The sequence below is a fragment of the Echinops telfairi genome, unplaced genomic scaffold, assembly GCF_000313985.2.
Source record: "Echinops telfairi isolate 266 unplaced genomic scaffold, ASM31398v2 ScPeMD7_7468;HRSCAF=8506_0, whole genome shotgun sequence".
NCBI lineage: Eukaryota > Metazoa > Chordata > Mammalia > Afrosoricida > Tenrecidae > Echinops > Echinops telfairi.
In genome coordinates this window covers 68,297,881-68,314,433 of record NW_022111369.1, presented here as the reverse complement: position 1 = coordinate 68,314,433, position 16,553 = coordinate 68,297,881, and the positions used below count along the sequence as shown (strand labels likewise).

The 16,553-nt window shown below is 41.7% G+C and overlaps 1 protein-coding gene and 1 pseudogene across 1 annotated transcript in view; both read right to left on the bottom strand.

The window, feature by feature from the left end:
- Positions 1-16,553, bottom strand: part of CEP135 (centrosomal protein 135) — a 110,990-nt gene that overhangs the window by 47,046 nt on the left and 47,391 nt on the right. The window contains exons 14-15 of the mRNA XM_004706334.2: positions 11,832-11,909; positions 599-750 (exon numbers count right to left, since the gene is read on the bottom strand). Coding sequence (XP_004706391.1) covers positions 599-750; positions 11,832-11,909 — 230 coding nt within the window. The remainder of the gene's footprint in view (positions 1-598; positions 751-11,831; positions 11,910-16,553) is intronic.
- LOC115873386 lies at positions 16,211-16,326 on the bottom strand (annotated as a pseudogene).

Below are 16,553 nucleotides of genomic sequence, written 5' to 3'. Positions count from 1 at the left end.
AAGTGAAGGAAAATGACATAGGATACAAAAAAAATTCTGTGATTTTCAGCAACTCCACTCAATAAAGTACAAATGATCTGAAGTATCTTATAAGGGATGCCTTGGTGGCACTACTGGGTAAGTATTGGACTGCTAACCACAAGGCCAGTGGTTCAAAGCCACCAGAAGCTCCCCTGGAGAAAGTTGAGGTAATCTACCTCTGTAAAGATTGACAGCTTTGGAAATCCTACATAGGGTCACTATGAGTTGGAATTGAGTCGATGGCAGTGGGTTTTTAGTTTGGCATTTTCTAAGTAAAAATTTTTTTTTTTTTGGAAAGTAGGAAGTGAAAAAACTTGCCAGCAACCATATTAATCTATGAATGTTTTCCAAAAATAGATATTCAAAACCCACCCAGATTCATGTAATGAATCAGAAGCTCCCAAGAACCTCCTCTAAATCCATACTTTCCTGGAGCTCCCCAGGTGGTTCTGCTGCAAGGCCCAGTGTGTGGAAAGTACGGCTCCCAGACCCAGTCTGAAAACCCATGGTTATGAACCGTCCCTAACCACAAGTATGTGCCCAGAAGAGCAGTAACACAGAATTCCCATGAACTTACCTCAGTGAGTTCATCTCTGTTTTCTGGTGACATGAGTCATCAGCAGCATGGTCAAGTTTCTGAGTTTGGAATTTTAATTTGTTCTCTAGTGCCTCTATTGTTTCGTTCATTGTTAGTATTTTAGACTTTAAGTCACAGTTTTCATTTTCAAGCTATAATTTAAATTAAAAAAAATTAATAGGTATATCTCCACACACACCCCCAGCTATCTTTAATAATATTTCTGGAAGAAATTAAAGAAATAAATTAGACTTACTTAAAAATATTCTAGAAGTCATTCTAAATATTCTAAATATATATTCTATTAAAATATTCTATATTTTATTCATATATATTCAAATATATATCCATATATACATATGAATATATATTCAAATATATATTCATATATTTTATTAATATATTCATAAAAATATTCTAGAAGTCAGAATAGGCATACACATTTATGTCCTTCCCCTTAGTATCATTTAAATGAATGGAAAAATACAAAATATATTCAGTCTCTAGACCAGAAGAACTAGATGGTGACCAGCTACCACTACCTACCATTCTGACAAGGACACAATAGCAGGCCCTGAATAGAACAGGATAAAAATGTAGAACAAAAGAAAAATTCTTTAAAAAAAAAATTAGAAACTACAAGAAACCCTGGAGACTACTCTAGTATGATCTCCTTTGAATCTGGCCCGGAAGCAACTAACGGAGATTTACCTTTCAGCCCAATAATACATCGATTTATAAGATAAAAACTATCTCTATGAGGAATGCCTCCCTCAAACACTCAGCTATGAGATCAATATTTAGCCCAAAGTAAAGATGAGAGGGAAAGGGAAGCTAGATCAATGGAACAGAACAAACAGAATGGAATGAATAAAAATGCGGACCCATTGTGGAAGCTCCTCTATCCAATGTTATAGGACGACTTTGCATTAAAAAGTGTTAAATCTGAACTTATTTTTTGCTGTGGAAACTTTAATCCCATATACAACAAATTATTTAAAAAATAATTCCACCAACCTACTTACCAAAAAAAAAAAGTATATATTCTTAACAGCAATGAAAGTCGGTAGGGAAGCCACTAGCTGACCCCAAACTTGGAAAAATCAGTTAGTATGCATGACTGAATGGACTGTAAGCAGATAGGGGAAGAAAGAGCAGAAAAGACTGTGATGTGAACATAAAATGGGCAAGACCTACACAAAGAAACCATACAAAGCTCCTGATACATAAAAGCAATAACTTGACTTAGAGTAACAACAAGGAGGCCTGGTGCACAGTGGGGTAAGCATGGGCTGCTAACCAAGGAGGTAATGATTCAAGCCCACTACCTGACCTACAGGAGAAAGGCGAGGCTGCTGCTTCCATAAGGCTTGACAGCCTCAGCCCTGCAGGGTAGCTGTGAGCCAGACGTGGTTCCACACCAAAAGGCAATGTAAAGACACACACTGCTCTAGGTGAGCAACACACCGAGATTGTACATATACCAAATCTTTCACTAGTTAGAAAATAATTTCAAATTCCAATTGTAATAGCACTTTAAGGAGGAATGACTTAGATTTGATAGATGGATCCGAGACGTTATCAGGAAAAAGGGCACAAGGAACTCTTTGGGGAAAGAAAGAATGGAGGAGCTGGGTTCCTCAGAGATCGAAGCCAACTCAAAGGCAACGGTCGTTTACACAGTGGGAATTTCACAAGCAACTATTTGGAATTGAATAGTGGAAAAATAGGATTGACACATGTAAATTTAGAAGATTTAGGAGCATGGGAAAATTTTTTAAAATAAGGAAGAGATAAGTGTCACTTGGAGGGTAACAAATCAGCTAGTCTAATCATATTGAAAAAATAAGTTCTAGACGGAAAACTTACTATGCAAAATTTCACAGCCAAGAAAGCTTAGCTAGATATAGGGCTATCAGGCTATTATTTTCTCTGGGCATACCATTACAACGGCAGGAAAGGAACAGAAGGTGGAAGCTTCGGAGGACTAGAGAACATGAAAGAACACGAGAGCACAGGAGTGCTCTGGGGAAGACAAAAAGCAGGCAGCACAGTGACTCAGAATCGAGAAAATATTGACATTTTGGAACAGATAATTCTTTCACCTTCTCCTTAAGGTGTGACAATCAAGTCTCCAGCCATCGTTTCCTTAAAAAACCCAAACTCATTGCTATCAGGTCAACTCTTAACTCACAGTGTCCCTGTAGGACAGGGCAGAACTGCTCCACAGTGTTGCCAAGATCATTGTCCTTAAGGGTACAATACTTACATCATACTCATGGAAGAGCCCTGGTTGCATAATGAGTTAAGCCTTGAGCTGGTAACTAACTGAAAGACTGAGGGTTTGAAGCCACCAGCTGCTCCTAGGGAGAAAGATGAGGCTGTCTGCTCCTGTGAAGAGTTAGTCTCAGAAACCCTATAGAACAGTTCTACTCTGTCCTACAGGGTCATTATGAGTCAGAATCGATTTGATGGTGAGGGTTTGAGGTTATTTTGGCTTTAATCTTCACAGAAACGGATTGTTACAGCGCTCTCCCATGAAACAGCTAGTGAGGTCAAAGAGTCAAACTTTTTGTTAGCAGCTGGACACCTATCCATTAAGAAGAATTGACCTCAGTTGATAATCAGTTATCTAAAATGACCACTGTATGGAATACCAATATGCATTGCAGCCAACTCACCTCCCCAGGAAAAGCTCACCATTTGGGGGCAACGTGTGGAGGGCAGGGATTAGAAGCAGAGTCAAATAAGGAAAGTTGCTGAGAGTTTGTGTGCTGGGATCCTTAGAACTCAGACGTGTCCTACCTTGTTCTACAAAATACTCTTTCAGTTAAAAACGTAACAAAAACGTAAAGACAAACCCAACCAAACAAACGCAAAGAAGGGTTAAAGGACATGGTTGAGGACATTTCCCCCAAAAGAGAAGACAACTAGAGATAGAAAATAAGGAAGAGTTAAGAACTCAGACAGTCTTTCCATGAGGTCTGAAATCAACTAGTCAAAACTCTAGAACAGGGGTCCTCAAACTACGGCCTTCGGGCCACATGTGGCCCGCCGAGGACATTTATCTGGCCCGCCAGGGGTTTTTGCCCGTTTTGTTTTTTACTTCAAAATAAGATATGTTCAGTGTGCATAGGAATTTGTTCATAGTTTGTTTTTTTTTAAACTATAGTTCAGCCCTCCAACGGGTCTGAGGGCCAGTGAACTGGCCCCGTGTTTAAAAAGTTTGAGGACCCCTGCTCTAGAAGGAGAAAACAAGGGAACAAAGTATTCTAGACACAAAAACGGATTAAGAAATAGAATACTATCAGACATCAATAAGTTAAAAGCTAATGGAAAAGAGTAGTCACTCTTTTAGTACAAATACTTTCCCAATCTAGATTTCTATAGGCCTAGCCAGATCATAAGCCAAGTGTGAACGTTGAATAGCCATGTCCAGAGTACCATGCTCTCGGGACAGACCACTCCCTGGAGAGGTGCATCATGCTTGGTAAAGGAGAGGGGCAGCAAACAAGGACAGACAAAGATGGACTGACACAGCGGTTGCAACAATGGGCTCAAAGATAACAATGACTGTGGGGATGGTGCAGGACAGGGCAATATTCTGTTGTGCACAGAGTGACCATGGGTCAGAAACAACTCAACAACACCTGGCAACAAAATACCATAAACAAATTCCAATGTGGTAGTTTCTTCGGAAATGACTGCACCAGAACGAAAGAACAGAGAAGCATGGGATTCAACAGTGGAGAAGGAGAAAGGGAATCTTAGGATGACAGCTACTGAGGGGAAACAGGATCACAAGGGAGCAGGAGGATGGAAGGCCCAGGAAAGCATTTTTTTAACGAAAAAATGAAGCTGCTACGTCTCTATGTATTAAAAATATATTACTGTCCACCAGCCTATGCAACCACGAGGTGTCGAAGGGATCAGGTGTAAGGCATCATCAGAACAAAAAATCTTACCATAGTGAATGATGGGGGGAGTGTGGAGTGGAGATCCAAAGCCCATTAGTAGGCCACTGGAGATCCCCTTGCAGAGGGGTCTCGGGGAGATGAGCCAGTCAGGGTGCAATGTAACAATGATGAGAAATACAACCTTCCTCTAGTTCCTAAAGGTTTCCTCCCCGCTCCCACTACCATGACTCGAATTCTATCTTGCAAGACTGGCTAGACCAGAGGAGGTACACTGGTACAGATGGGAACTGAAAATACAGGGAATCCAGGATGGATGAGCCCTATAGGACCAGTGGTGTGAGTGGCAAAACAGGGAGGGTAAAGGGAGAATGGGTAGGAAAGAGGGAACCGATTACATGGAACTGTGTGTGACCTCCTCCCTGGGGGACAGACGGCCGAAAGGTGGATGAAGGGAGACGTTGGACAGGGCAAGATATGACAAAATACCAATTTATAAACTATCAAGGGCTCATGTGGGAGGGGGGAGCGGGGAGGGAGGGGAAAAATGAGGACCTAATGTAGGGGGTTTAAATGGACAGAAAATGTTTTGAGAAATGATGTACAAATACGCTTTACACAATTGATGTGTGTATGGATTGGGATAACAGTTGTATGAGCCCCTAATAAAATGTTTTTAAAATATAAATAAATAAATAAATAAAAATATATTACTGGCAGCAGGTGGCAGAGATGTTGAAGCATTTGGGAAATTTTAGTGTAAGTTTAATGAAAACAAGCTAAAAAAGAAAACAAGCAAACAACAACAAAAAGAAATGATTAAGTTCAGGAAAAAGCAGCTTTACAAGAAAAAAAGGAAAAGAATTACTGAAACACCTGGCCAAGAAGTGACAAGCTAGAGGTCATACCAACATACACTACTAACCAAACAAACCCAGCTCACTGCCACCAAGTCGATGCTGACTCACAGTGGCCCTACATGGCAGGTAGAACTGCCCCCATGATTTCCCAGACCGTAACTCTTTATGCGAGTAGAAAGCCTCATCTTTCTCCCTCGGAGCAGCTGGTGGTTTCGAACTTGCTGACCTTATAGTTAAGCAGCCCAATGTGTAATCGCTATGCCAACAGGGCTCCCTTTTACTGATAAAGCAAGCAAACTACATAATAAAACTGTGTTTAAGTAATAGGGACTGCAAAGGGGAGGAATGCTACACCATAGGGCTGCTGTGAGATGGAACTGACTAGATAGATGGCAGAGAATTTCATTTTGGTTTTTAAGCAGAATATACACATTCTTCAAAAACAAGATGGTAAATACCTGCAGAAAGTTGAAGATGACAGTTTTGAGAACAAGCAAGGTGACAAAGGAACTTTTGTATTAAAAACCTTGCAGAATTTTTGGTATACTCTGTGTAAATATGGGTATACATTGTTAAAAAAAAAAAAGGACATGTAGAAAAAATTTTTTTTTCATGTAGAAAATTTACAAACCAATGTGTTTATCTATCATGTGGCTTAAAAAAAAAACCCATACTAAATCTTTGAGACTACTTGTGAACATATCTCAGCCCACCCAGCCAGGGCCCACAGTTATCCACTGCTCTGTATCTTGCATTTCTCATTCATTGCTTTCCTTTAGTTACATTTGTTGAATCACTAGCAACAATACACTGTTTAATCTGCATTTTCTCAAAATTCATGTAAGCAGATACATATTGCATATCTTTTCCTGTCACTTGCTTTTCTTACCTGATCTTTCACTGATGTACATCCCCAGGTAAACATGGCCACATGTTTGTTTAGGTCAGAGGTTGGCAATCTTTTTCTGTTAAAGGCTAGAGAGTAAATATTTTAGGCTTTGTCGCTACAGATGTGTTGCCAACACAAAACAGGCATGGGCCTGATGTAAACAAGAGCGTGGCTGAGTTTCTGTGAAGTGTTGATGCACAAAAATAGGATGAGCCGAATTTGGCACTGGGATGCTCATCTGTTGGCCTCATCTATGGTATGTAACTAGAAATCAAACCATTAGTAAGATACGTCTCTACTGCTGTTCAAAAAGCTCCAAACTCACTGCTATCAAGATTCCTACTCACAGCAAGCGTCCCTATAGGGTAGAGCAGCACTGCCCCTGTGGGTTTCTGAGGCTGTGAATCTTCACACAAGGCTTCATCTTTCTCCCGTGGAGCAGCTAGTGGGTTTGAACTGGTGACCTTGTAGTTAGTAGCCCAATTCATCAGCCACTACACTACAAGGGTATAAGTGCTGTCAAAGCATTTCTAATTTATAGTTCCTCTCTAGATAATAGAATGAAACACTGCTCAGGCCTGTGTCTCTCTTACAATTGTGCTTGAACCCATTTTGCAGCCATGGTGCCAACCTGCCTCCATGTCTTCGGTGAACCTTGCTATCACTATTAACACAGCATCTCTCCCTGCCCCCACAATGGCATCCTTTCAGAATGTTTGTTGACCGCATATAGCTGTCCCATCCCATACTATAACCACACCCATATGTGGCTATCAAGGTTTGAACTGTGGCTAAACAAACTAAGATGTGCTGGAAAAAGAAAAAAGAATGTAAAATAATCGTAATTTTTTATATTGATTAAATGCTAAAATAATATTTGGGGTTTAAATCCTATTGTGTTTTTGCTGTTGTTGCTATTGTTTATTTTAAACGCAGCTTCTGAAAGATGACATATTTCTATGTGGCTCGCATCTATACTTGTATTGCACAGTACCAGCAGAGAGGAATACAACTGGAAAGTGCACTCTGATTTCACATCAATCACCTCTCCGGTAAATGTTCTAGTTAATTTTTAGAATTTTTCCACAGGGGTGACAATGCTCTGCGGTATGGAGCTCTTTCCTCTTTAAGCGGTACATTGACTCCCCTCTTAATACCCTGGCCACCATCTCCTATGGATTATGAAGTCAAAGTCCCAATAACTTGCCCCCAGGCTTTGGTCCAAATTCTAAAGGAACGCTTTTGTTGCTTTACCATGAAGGATCATGTTTGTTCCCAGGTTGATCAGTTAAGAAGTTCCTTACTTTTCCTAATTTGCTAAGAGTAGCTTTCTCAAAAGGAGCCCTGGAGGCAGAACGGTTCAAGCTCTAAGCAGTCAGCTGCTCACTGAAAGCTCAGTGGTTTGCGCCCCACCAAGTGGCTCTGCAGGAAGACTTGAAGAGCTGCTTCCGAAAACACTGACAGCCAAGAAAACCCTGCTGGCCAGTTTAACTCAACCCCTGGAGCAACAGACACAACCCAACGGCACCCAGCTGCACTGAAGACTGAGCGTTGAATTGTGGATGCTTTTTCTCCATGTATCGAAATGAGCACATGCTGTTTATCTGAAATGAGTAAACGTGAGCGTTCTGAGGTGCCTTCTGTAATAGCTCAACTTGATCTCAGGGTTTTGTTCTTATCATATTGGGTTTGCCTGCTAATATGGCAATTAGCAGCATTACACACCATGTGGTTAAATGGCCTGTACACATTCACTTAACTCTTGTCTAGTGCTTTATTATACTGCACTCATTAAGTAATTTAGAGTATCCCCTTCCCACTTTTTTTTAACTCTGGAATGTTTTAGAATAAGACTGGAATTGCCATTTCAATGTTGGTAGAATCTACTGCAAATCTGGGCCCAGTAATGTTCCTTGTGGGAAGTTTTTTGCTTTTTTTTAAGTCGGGCTTTATTTTATTATTTTTTATTTTTATTTATTTATTTTTTCATTTTATTGGGGGCTCGTACAACTCTTACCACAGTCCATACATACATCCATTGTCTCAAGTACATTTGAACAAATGTTGCCATCATTGTTTTCAAAGCATTTTCTTTCTACTTGAGCCCTTGGTATCAGTTCATTTTCCGTCCTCCTTCATAAGCCCTTGATAATTTACAAATTATTTTTTCATGTCTTGCACTGTCCGATGTCTCCCCTCACCCCCTCGTCTGTTGTCCATTCCCCCAGGGAGGGGGTTATAGATAGGTCATTGTGATTGTTTCCCCCTTTCTCCCCCGGCCTTACCCTTACCCTCCTGGTATGGCTACTCTCAATATTGGCCCAGAGGGGTTTATCTGTCCTATATTCCCTGTGTTTCCAGCTCTTATCTGTACCGTGTACATCCTCTGGTTTAACCAGATTTGTAAGGTAGAATTAAGGTCATGATAGTGGGGGGTTAGAGGGGAGAAGCATTAAAGAACCAGAGAAAAGCTGTATGTTTCATTGGTGCTACACTGCACCCTGACTGGCCTGTCGCCTTCTCCTTTGGGAAGATTTTTTAATTGCAGCTTGAGAGATCAGAAATGACAAAACCACCAAAGGCTGTGGGCAGTTCCTGTTCCCATTAGCCCAAGGAAGCCCTCAGAAGTCAGGAGGCAAAAGGTATTTTGTCTCACTGGTGGGATAAAATGAACTCAAGAATAAACGCTACTCTGGTCACACTTAACAAGACTTAGAAGAAAAACAGGAAGGGAGTGAGTTCTGACTTGACTGCATCCCAGAACAAAGCTCAAGTACAAGAATACAAACTACCTAGCAGGCAAGAAGTAAAAGCCATATTGTCTAGCATCCAATCTGAAAGTATTAGGCATGCAAAGGAACAAAATAATAGGGCCCATAATAAGGAGAAATGTAAATAATTTTTTTAAATGACTGACAACAGAAATAGTAGGCAAATGTAAGTTATTTTAACTATAGTCCAAATATTCAAGAATTCAGAGGAAGACCGACCATGTAGAGGCATCCCAAACTTAAAAAACAAACACTGAAATCTGCTTTGAAGAAAGCAAATCTTGGATGTCTAACATTTTTTTTTAAAGCTGGATGGCTTTAACAGATTAGACCGTAGAGGAGAAAACTTAGTAAACCTGAAGACATGGTAAAAGAAACTAGCCAAAATAGAAGCAAATGAGAGAGAAAATTAGAGGGGACCCCAAACTGAATATGGTGTCAATAAGCTGAGCGACTACCTCAAGAAGCCTGATGGGTGTGTAATTTGGGTCCTACATGCTGAGGAGGAAGAAAATGACAAACCTTTTTGAAGGCATAATAGCTGAAATCATTCTAAATTTGGTGAAAATTATAAACAGGCAGATCCAAGAAGTTCAATAAATTCCAAACATAAGAAACATGAAGAAAACAGCCTGTAGGAGCAACAAAGTAGAAAAGAGAGAAACAAAACAATTAAAGGGGAAAAGGACATTATGCACAGAGGGAACAGAGAGAAGAATGGCCACAGGGTTTTCCTTGAAGTAATCAAAGGGAGAAGACAGCAAAATCTGTCTTCTTTCAAGGGGAAAACGTCAGCCTAGAATTCTATAACAGGAAAAAGCAGAATTTAAAAAAATAACAAAAATTAAGTTTTCCCGATATCTCATATACTATTAAAGTCATCTTAGGACTTTGCAAACAGTGATATTTGAAAATGTTTCTAAAACACCGAGAACAGGTCAACAAACCTTCATTTAGATACTCCCAGATTCAGTAACTATCAAGTCCTGCCATAATTGTTTTAACTATTTTTGTTCTTTGCTTAACCAAATCCCAGTAAACAGCACACAGGTAAACAAATTCCCATAGCTTTTCACTGCAATGCTGTTTGCAGGTGCCAAAACAAAACCAAAAAATGTAAAGCAAGTTAGACTTGTGTGTCTAGAGCCACTTATATCTCCTTTGTCCCAGGTAAGCTGATATCAAATTGTACCCCATTTTATTGCTGATTCTCTGTTTTTCTACCTCAGGTTGTTTTCCAAAAGTGGAACTCACTTAATCCAAAGTCAGTCAGCTGGGAATCTGGGGAGTTAACAGCTCTGGAATAATTCTTCATTGTGAAAAGCAGGAGGAGGCGGGTCAATGTCCTGGCTCCCACCCTTTATTCTGAGCTACAGCCAAACCGTTCCCTCGGAGGAATGGAGATTCAGTGGTCCACGCAGTCACCAAAACTGCAACAAACTCACTGCCACTGAGTTGGTTCCGACTCACAGTGACCCACACAGAACAGGGGAGAATTGCCGCCATGGGTCTCCATGACTGGAATGCTTTGCAGGAGGAGAAAGCTTGTCTCTCCCCAAATTATCCTCTATGGGCTTTTTCTCCATTTCTGCCTCATTCACCCAGCTCCTTTGTTCTCATTCCTGGGAGCACTTGCCAGACAAACCACGGGCAACCACATTCGGATCTCAGCCTGCTTTCAGGTGAACGCAATTTGAGACATAAACTAATACGCAGCCTTGAAAAAGACAAACACAGAACTCGATGCACTGAGCTGCGATGAAGTCCCACGATAGAATGTGAAAATGGCCACACATATTGAATCACCCCATTTGTGATAAAAAGAAATAAATACTTCAATATGTGAGGAGAAATCCTGGTGCACAGGGAACTAAGTCATCGGACTTCCAACCCCAAGGCTAGCTGTTCAAACCCAACTGCTGCTTCATGGGAGAAGGATTTGGCTATTGATCCTGCCAAGACTCATACCTTGGAGACTCAGAGGCAATTCTAACTCTGTGCTACAGGGTCACCATAAGTTAGAATCGACTCAATGGCACGGAGTTGAGGTGAATGGAGAAAGGAAAGTAAGGAAGAAAAGACTGAAGTTATCAAGGAGGTGACAGTCTGTTTCCCTATGGATTTATAGCCTCGGAAACCCCTGGGAGCAGTTCTACTCTGTCCTATACGGTCAATGTGAGTCAGAATCTACTTGATGGCAAAAACCAAACCAAATTGCTTAAAATGCCATCCTTAGGGAAGGCAATCAGGAATGAAGGTGGGCTTGCACTTTTTTACTCTACGTCATTCTTAAGAATAATAACAGCAACAACAATAACTATCATCTACTTAGTGCTTCCAACATGTCAGATGCTCTTCTAAGTGTTTGTATGTATTCACTAATATGACCTTCATAATAACCCAAAGAAATGCTAGAATTCCGTAGGTTATAAACAAACAGAGAGAGAGACAGTGTAAGCAGTCTCCCTGTTGGTAATAGGTAACAAAGCAGGAATCTGATTCCAGGGAGGCAATTCCTAACCAGCAGGCTCTCTGTGAGGGAGAGGGCTGGGGCTTCCCATTCTGATAAACAACTACATCTCGGAAACTCACAGAGGCAGAGCTATCCTGACCCTATAGGACACCACGAGTCAATACTGACTGCATGCAGTGAGCTTAGTTTTTCGGTTTGGTTACACAGCTTCCCTAAGCATACAGGGTTGCCGTTTAAAAATACGTAGCATATCAAAAGCTTAATTGAAAGCAAATACCACAATATATCCCAACACCATATATCCCAAATCCAATTTGATAAATTACCTGATGATTAACACATTTCAAATGTTCAATAGCATGCTCTAACTCTGATTTCCCCAGAAGACTCTTTTCCTGGAACTTCTGAAAGAGAATTTTATTTTCGTTAAAATTATTTATTTCAAGTAAAATAAAATAATTAAAGGGATGCAAATCTACAATATAGTACTATATTGTTCTATTTGTCTTTTTTAGTTACATAGAAATTTTAAAAAAGGATCATTAGGTATTTATAAGAACAAGTATTTTGGAGTTGGGAGTCTTTAGTGATAAACATGTTCACCTCAAACAAACTAAAAACAAAAAACCCACACATTTTTGTTGAGCAGACACGGTGGATTCTCATCATTTATAGTGTGTGTAGCCGTATAGTGTGACTGTAGCAGAAAACAGATGGTGATGGACTCAGTTAGGGAGATTTATCTAGAGGAACCCATTAGCACAATTACAAAAGGAAGAAAGGCATGTTAAGTAAGTCTCAAGCTCAGAAGTGTGGCCTCACCAGAGGAAACACCAGAGGACTAGGGCCAGAGGAAGAAGGATGAAGCTAGAAAGACAGCACACAAATGCTGCGTGGCCAGAGTAGAGTTGCAAGGATGAGCGGGTCAGCAGCATAAACCCAGGCTGTTTTCTGATTACATTATCTCCTCCAAACTCTTGCTGTGGAGAAAGCTGGATTTGGCAATACAACTCAGTGCTCACAATACAACTCAGTGCTGAGAGGCTTTCTACTGCAGATTTATACTGGTACCCATGGTATTGTATAAAAATAAATATTTCCAGAAAATCCCCCCAAATTGAGATGAGTTTCTAAAGATATCTGATGTTTAGATTTTATGAAAGCTACAAAGTACTGCTACCAAGATTCCAGCTGATACATGCACTCACTCAAAATACTCACTGCCACTGAGTCAATGCCAACTCACAGTGAACCTATAGGACAGAGTAGAACTGCCCCTGTGGGTTTCCAAGACTAGATCTAGGTTGTTGGGGTTTTTTTAAAGCCCAGGAATTCTTTGTGGGAACAGAAAGCCTTAACTTTCTCCCTAGAAGCCACTGGTAGTTTGGGACTGATGATCTTGGTTAGCAACCTAACCTGTAACCTGTAGGCAGCAGGGCTCCCTAATACATGCAGAGTGGCTACATGTCAGGCTGCTAACCACAGGACCAGCAGTTGGTAACCACCAGCGGCTCCTCAGGAGAAAGGTAAGGCTGTCTACTTTCACAAAGTTTCAGTCTCGAAAACCCACAGGGGCAGTGCTTCTCTATCCCAGAGTTGCTGTAAGTCAGCGTCAACTCGATGGCAGTGAGTTTTTTTGAGTGAGTGCATGCATTACTTGGAACCTCACTCTATATGTAAATCTACATGTATGCACTAAATTGTTTAAACATGTCTCTGCAGGGTGAATGGCTAATGTACTTGTCTTAGTCTTGTTAGGGTGACTTCAAAGAAGGTTCAATCAACAGTGGTTTCTGAAGAGATCTTACAGGCAGCCAGGGCCACTCAGAAGGCTTTGCTAATGGTGTTTGGGGATTTCAAAGGGGGTAATCATGATAGATTTTCTTGAAGGCCATTGGATGATCATAGGGACTATTACTAAAAACGTTTCAGAAAAATTTAAACTGAATTGGTGAGAAAAAGGGTAAGAGAGTTGTGCTGAGGAATTTGTTGTCCGTCACGATAACGCACCTGCTCGTTCTCTGAGGGCCCTGGTGTCAGAGTGGTTCTGTGTGGAGCGGCTAACCATAAGGGCAGTATTGGAAGCCACCATCTACTCCTTGGGAGGAAAAAGAGGTTTTCTGTTCCTATAAAGCTGTATAGCCTTGGGGATCCACAAAGGCAGTTCCATTCGGACTTGAAGGCAGGGCGGTTCATTCTTTAAGGCCAGCAAAGGCTGTCTGTCCTAGAAGAATTTCATTGGAAACCTTATGCCAACTGCCTGTAGCCCTGATCTTGCCTCCTTCAAACTTTTTTGTTCCCTAAACTCAACGAACGTATAAAAATAACACAATTTGAACCCTTGAGGATGTCAAACTGCCATTCTGATATGCTGTCAAAGAGCTCAGAATTCTTAAAGAAGGGTTAACAAAAAACCCCAACTTACTGCCTTCCTGCCATAATTCTGACTCAAAATAACTCTATAGAGCAGGTAGAATTGCTCCTGTGGCTTTCCATGACTGAAACTCTTTACAGAAGCAGAAAGCCTCCTCTTTCTCTGGCGTGGAACACCTGGGAACACCTAGTGCTTTCAAACTGCTAACTTTGCAGCGAGCCGTCTAATGAGAAGCTGCTAGGCCAACAGGGAAGGGTTAGAGGGATTGGAACAGTGCCTTCAGAAGTGTGCAGACCTGGATTAGGGTATGTCTAGAGACAAGAGCTTCACATATTGATATTTTAATCATGATTTTTATTATTTTTGTGGCAATACTTTATTTAACCTCATACATTTGCTTCAAAGAGTCATTTGGTGTAAGTTTTATTTAACCACTCCACCAGGATAAATTGTATTCAGAATATGTACCAAGCACCAAGCAAAGTACTAGAAGTACAAACTGAGTCACATGAATACTGGGTCCTAGAAAAAGGAGCCCTGCTGGTACAAGGCTGCTCACCTGCTGAGCATAAGGTGGACAGTTCAAACGCACCCTGAGGTTCTGCAATAGGAAGACCTGGGAAATCTGTCCCTAGGAAATCCATTGGCACAATTCTACTCTGTCAAATGAGGTTGCTATGAGTCGAACACTGACTCGTTGCTGGATGTTGCTGACAAGTCAGCACCACCTCATGGCACCTCGTGTGCAACAAAATGAAACCCTGCCCGCCCACTGTGCCATCCTCACAACTTGCTACAGTTGAGCCTATTGCTGTGACCACTGTCCATCCATCTCACTGAGTCTTCCTCTTCTTCACTGACCTCTACTTTATTTCCCAAGCACAATATCCAGCTCCAGTATGAGTCCCTCCTGATAACATTTCCAAGGGTACGACTTGAAGAATCAACATCTTTGCTTCTAAGGAGCATCTGGCTATACATTTTTGAACACAGATTTGTTCAGTTTTCTGGCAGTGCATGGTATACTTAATATTCTTCATCAGCACAACTCAAATTTTCTCCCATCTTCCTTATTCACGGTCCAACTGTCAGATGTATATGAGGGACTGAAATACCATGTCTTGTCCGGCAGACCTTACCTCTCAAAGCAACAAGTTTCCTTTTTAGTATTTTCAAGAGATCTTTTGAAGCAAATTTGCCCAATGAAATTAGTCATTTGATTTCTGGACTGCAGTTCCCATGGATGTTGATGGTAGATACAAGTAAAATCAAATCCTTGACAAATTCAATCGTTTCTCCATTTACTGTGATGTTGCTCATTGACCAGCTGTGAGCATTTTGTTTATGTTGAGGTGTAGTGCTCTGGTAAAGTACAATTACTTGCTATGGTTCTTCTATCCATAGTCTTTGCAACTCTCCCCATATGACATGCATGCAGGTTGTATGAAACCCTAATAAAGAGGTCTGGTCAGTTTTGCCATTCCACAAGGTACAGTGACCCATTTCAAAAGCGGAAACAGAGACTCCCTTGGCCAGCACGGGGGAAGAACCAGTAGTGAAGTAAGTCTGAGCGATCCTTGCATGGAGAGCCTACAAAGGAGCAGCACCAAGAGCATGAGATACAACAGAGGAGCAGCAGAGAGACCGGGAGGCTGAGCGGTGGGCTTCCTGGCCCACAGAATGAATACAGCTGAGTACTATGGGACAGGAGGGCAGCTTGCAGAGTGAGGTGCCTGTGGGCAGTTATCAGTGCTGGAGGAGCTTTAAAACACTTGTCCGAGGAGGGCAAAGGGCAAGAGACCATGTGGCTCAAAGGGCAGGGACCAAAGAGAATGCATGCCTGAGAGGAGATACTTCAGACAAAAGGATTGCATTCTTTCCCCACCCCCCTCCCCACAGGAAGTTCAATTTTTATTTGGTGGGCACAGGCTGGGCAGTTCATATGGCTACCAAGGCCTTCATGAATGCAGGGCCTGCCACTCGGCTAAAGAGCCATGGTTAGGGATGTATTTGACCCGAGCCATCCAGGATGAAGTGCTTTTCAGCTACCGTGTCCTCAAACCCATCTGCATTAACCCTGATGAAGCCCCACTTCTTGGAGACGTGGATCTCCTGGCACCCAGGGGAATGAACTTGACCCTGTATGAGGCCTGTCACATGCTCCTTGGGTTTGAAGCTTGGTGCCAATGGATGGATGGATGTGGTGACTTGACCAATGTGGCCTCTAGCCACTGTGCCTTGGGGTTTTCCAGCAGTACCTCGCAGCAGTTTGGAGTCTAGGTTAGAGGGAGCAGAAATTAGCCAGGCCAGCGCCATCGAAAAGCAGCAAAGTGTTGTCTCCAAGGTTCCTTAGGGCAGCCTATACATACACTACCGAGGAGGCTTGCTGTTTGCAGCCATTGCACACTGGCCCCCACAAGGAGGGCAGTCAGCTTAATTGGCTGCAGAAAACTTGCATTCTTATCTTTTATAACCTGCTATGTTCCCTGGTAAATCTCATAATCCTGAGTATTATATGGGAGTTGTGCGGCTATTACAACAGATTAGTGGACACAGCAGAGAAGAAGAGTGTCAAGGAGGGATCGCTGATCTCAGAATAAAGCAGAAGGAAGGAGGGTGGAAGCATGGCTGGACTCTATCTCACAGGAAGCATCCTTGGGCAGAGTTAGATTCT